The sequence below is a fragment of the Halyomorpha halys genome, unplaced genomic scaffold (assembly GCF_000696795.3).
Source record: "Halyomorpha halys isolate HHAL.00 unplaced genomic scaffold, Hhal_1.1 Scaffold899.1, whole genome shotgun sequence".
Classification (NCBI taxonomy): domain Eukaryota; kingdom Metazoa; phylum Arthropoda; class Insecta; order Hemiptera; family Pentatomidae; genus Halyomorpha; species Halyomorpha halys.
This window is the reverse complement of record NW_027105398.1, coordinates 127,255-128,377: the sequence shown is the minus strand read 5'-3', so window position 1 is coordinate 128,377 and position 1,123 is coordinate 127,255. Positions and strand designations below refer to the sequence as shown.

General features: G+C 27.6%; 1 protein-coding gene across 5 annotated transcripts in view; it reads right to left on the bottom strand.

Moving 5' to 3' along the window:
- LOC106686948 (apical junction component 1 homolog) overlaps window positions 1-1,123 on the bottom strand; it is a 124,869-nt gene that overhangs the window by 72,174 nt on the left and 51,572 nt on the right. The window contains exon 1 of one of the 5 annotated variants that reach the window (XM_014430565.2): window positions 969-1,063. The exons of the other annotated variants lie outside the window; for them this stretch is intronic. Within the exon in view, the coding sequence (XP_014286051.1) occupies window positions 969-971 (3 nt within the window). The 5' untranslated portion in view covers window positions 972-1,063. Of the gene's footprint in view, window positions 1-968; window positions 1,064-1,123 lie in introns of those variants that run through there. 5 annotated transcript variants of the gene reach the window in all.

Below are 1,123 nucleotides of genomic sequence, written 5' to 3'. Positions count from 1 at the left end.
AATTTTTAAGTGAATCCCAAAGTTGAATGCATTTTTTATCTGTAAGTATTTTTAAGCATTAAAAAAGTATTTTGACTAGCGATTTTTTTTTTTTTTGATTTATTTCTTGATAGATATTACAATCTGCCACACAGTTGTGGGCAATAGGTAATAGTGATGAATGATCTCATACATACTAAAATAAAAGAAAAAAAAAAAAAAAATAATAAAAAAAAACTCTCTTAAAATATATACTAACAAAAGAATAGACAAGATGAACATAATCAAACTATCTATATGAAAAATAAATAAATAAAATAATATATACAATTAGCGCGTTTTTAAAACACTTTTTAATTTTTTTTAATGTATCAACAGATAAAAAATACTTCAAGATTCATTGAGGTCCTGACTTCTTCGTTTTCCTCCTTGACTGACTTTATATATAATGGGAACTTCCTTATAATACTCAAAATTGGCAAGTGATAGATGATAGCTGATTCTTAATTGTAATTTCGGAGCTGCGATAACCCACTTCATACGAAGCAATACTTCCTGACCAAATTCCTTCATTTCTTTACTCATATTACCGCCCTCTCTTTGTATGCCATTGATAAAGTAGTTCTTGATTGATTGAAGGAGATTAAGCAATGTCTTACATTAATATTTAAGTAACTACAAAAATATACTAATAAATTTCTCAGAAGGAAAAATTGTAAGAAGTACAAGGAATCAATTTATAATCTTCGGTAATTAATATTGTGATATAATTTCAAATAATAACTAATATAAAATTTTAACCTATAAAAGAAAATGACTAAAAACGATTACATTGAATCAGCGATCAGAAAGTATAGTGAAGGATTTATATCTTTTTACTTAACAAATTATACCTAAAGCACCAAGAACAAGCATGGAAGTGTCTTTTAAATTGAAATAAATGACAATTATCAGACATAAATGAAAAGATTGTTTTAGAGAAAGCTCACCATTTTTTCGCAGGTTAAGTATCCAGGAAAAAGACAACCGAACGGTTCAAGAACACGGGCCAGACTGAGCTAGCTCGATAACAGCTGAGTCAGTGGAATGTTTGCCTTACACTGGTAATTTTTTTTTCATGTATTTACAATTAGATAAGCTAATA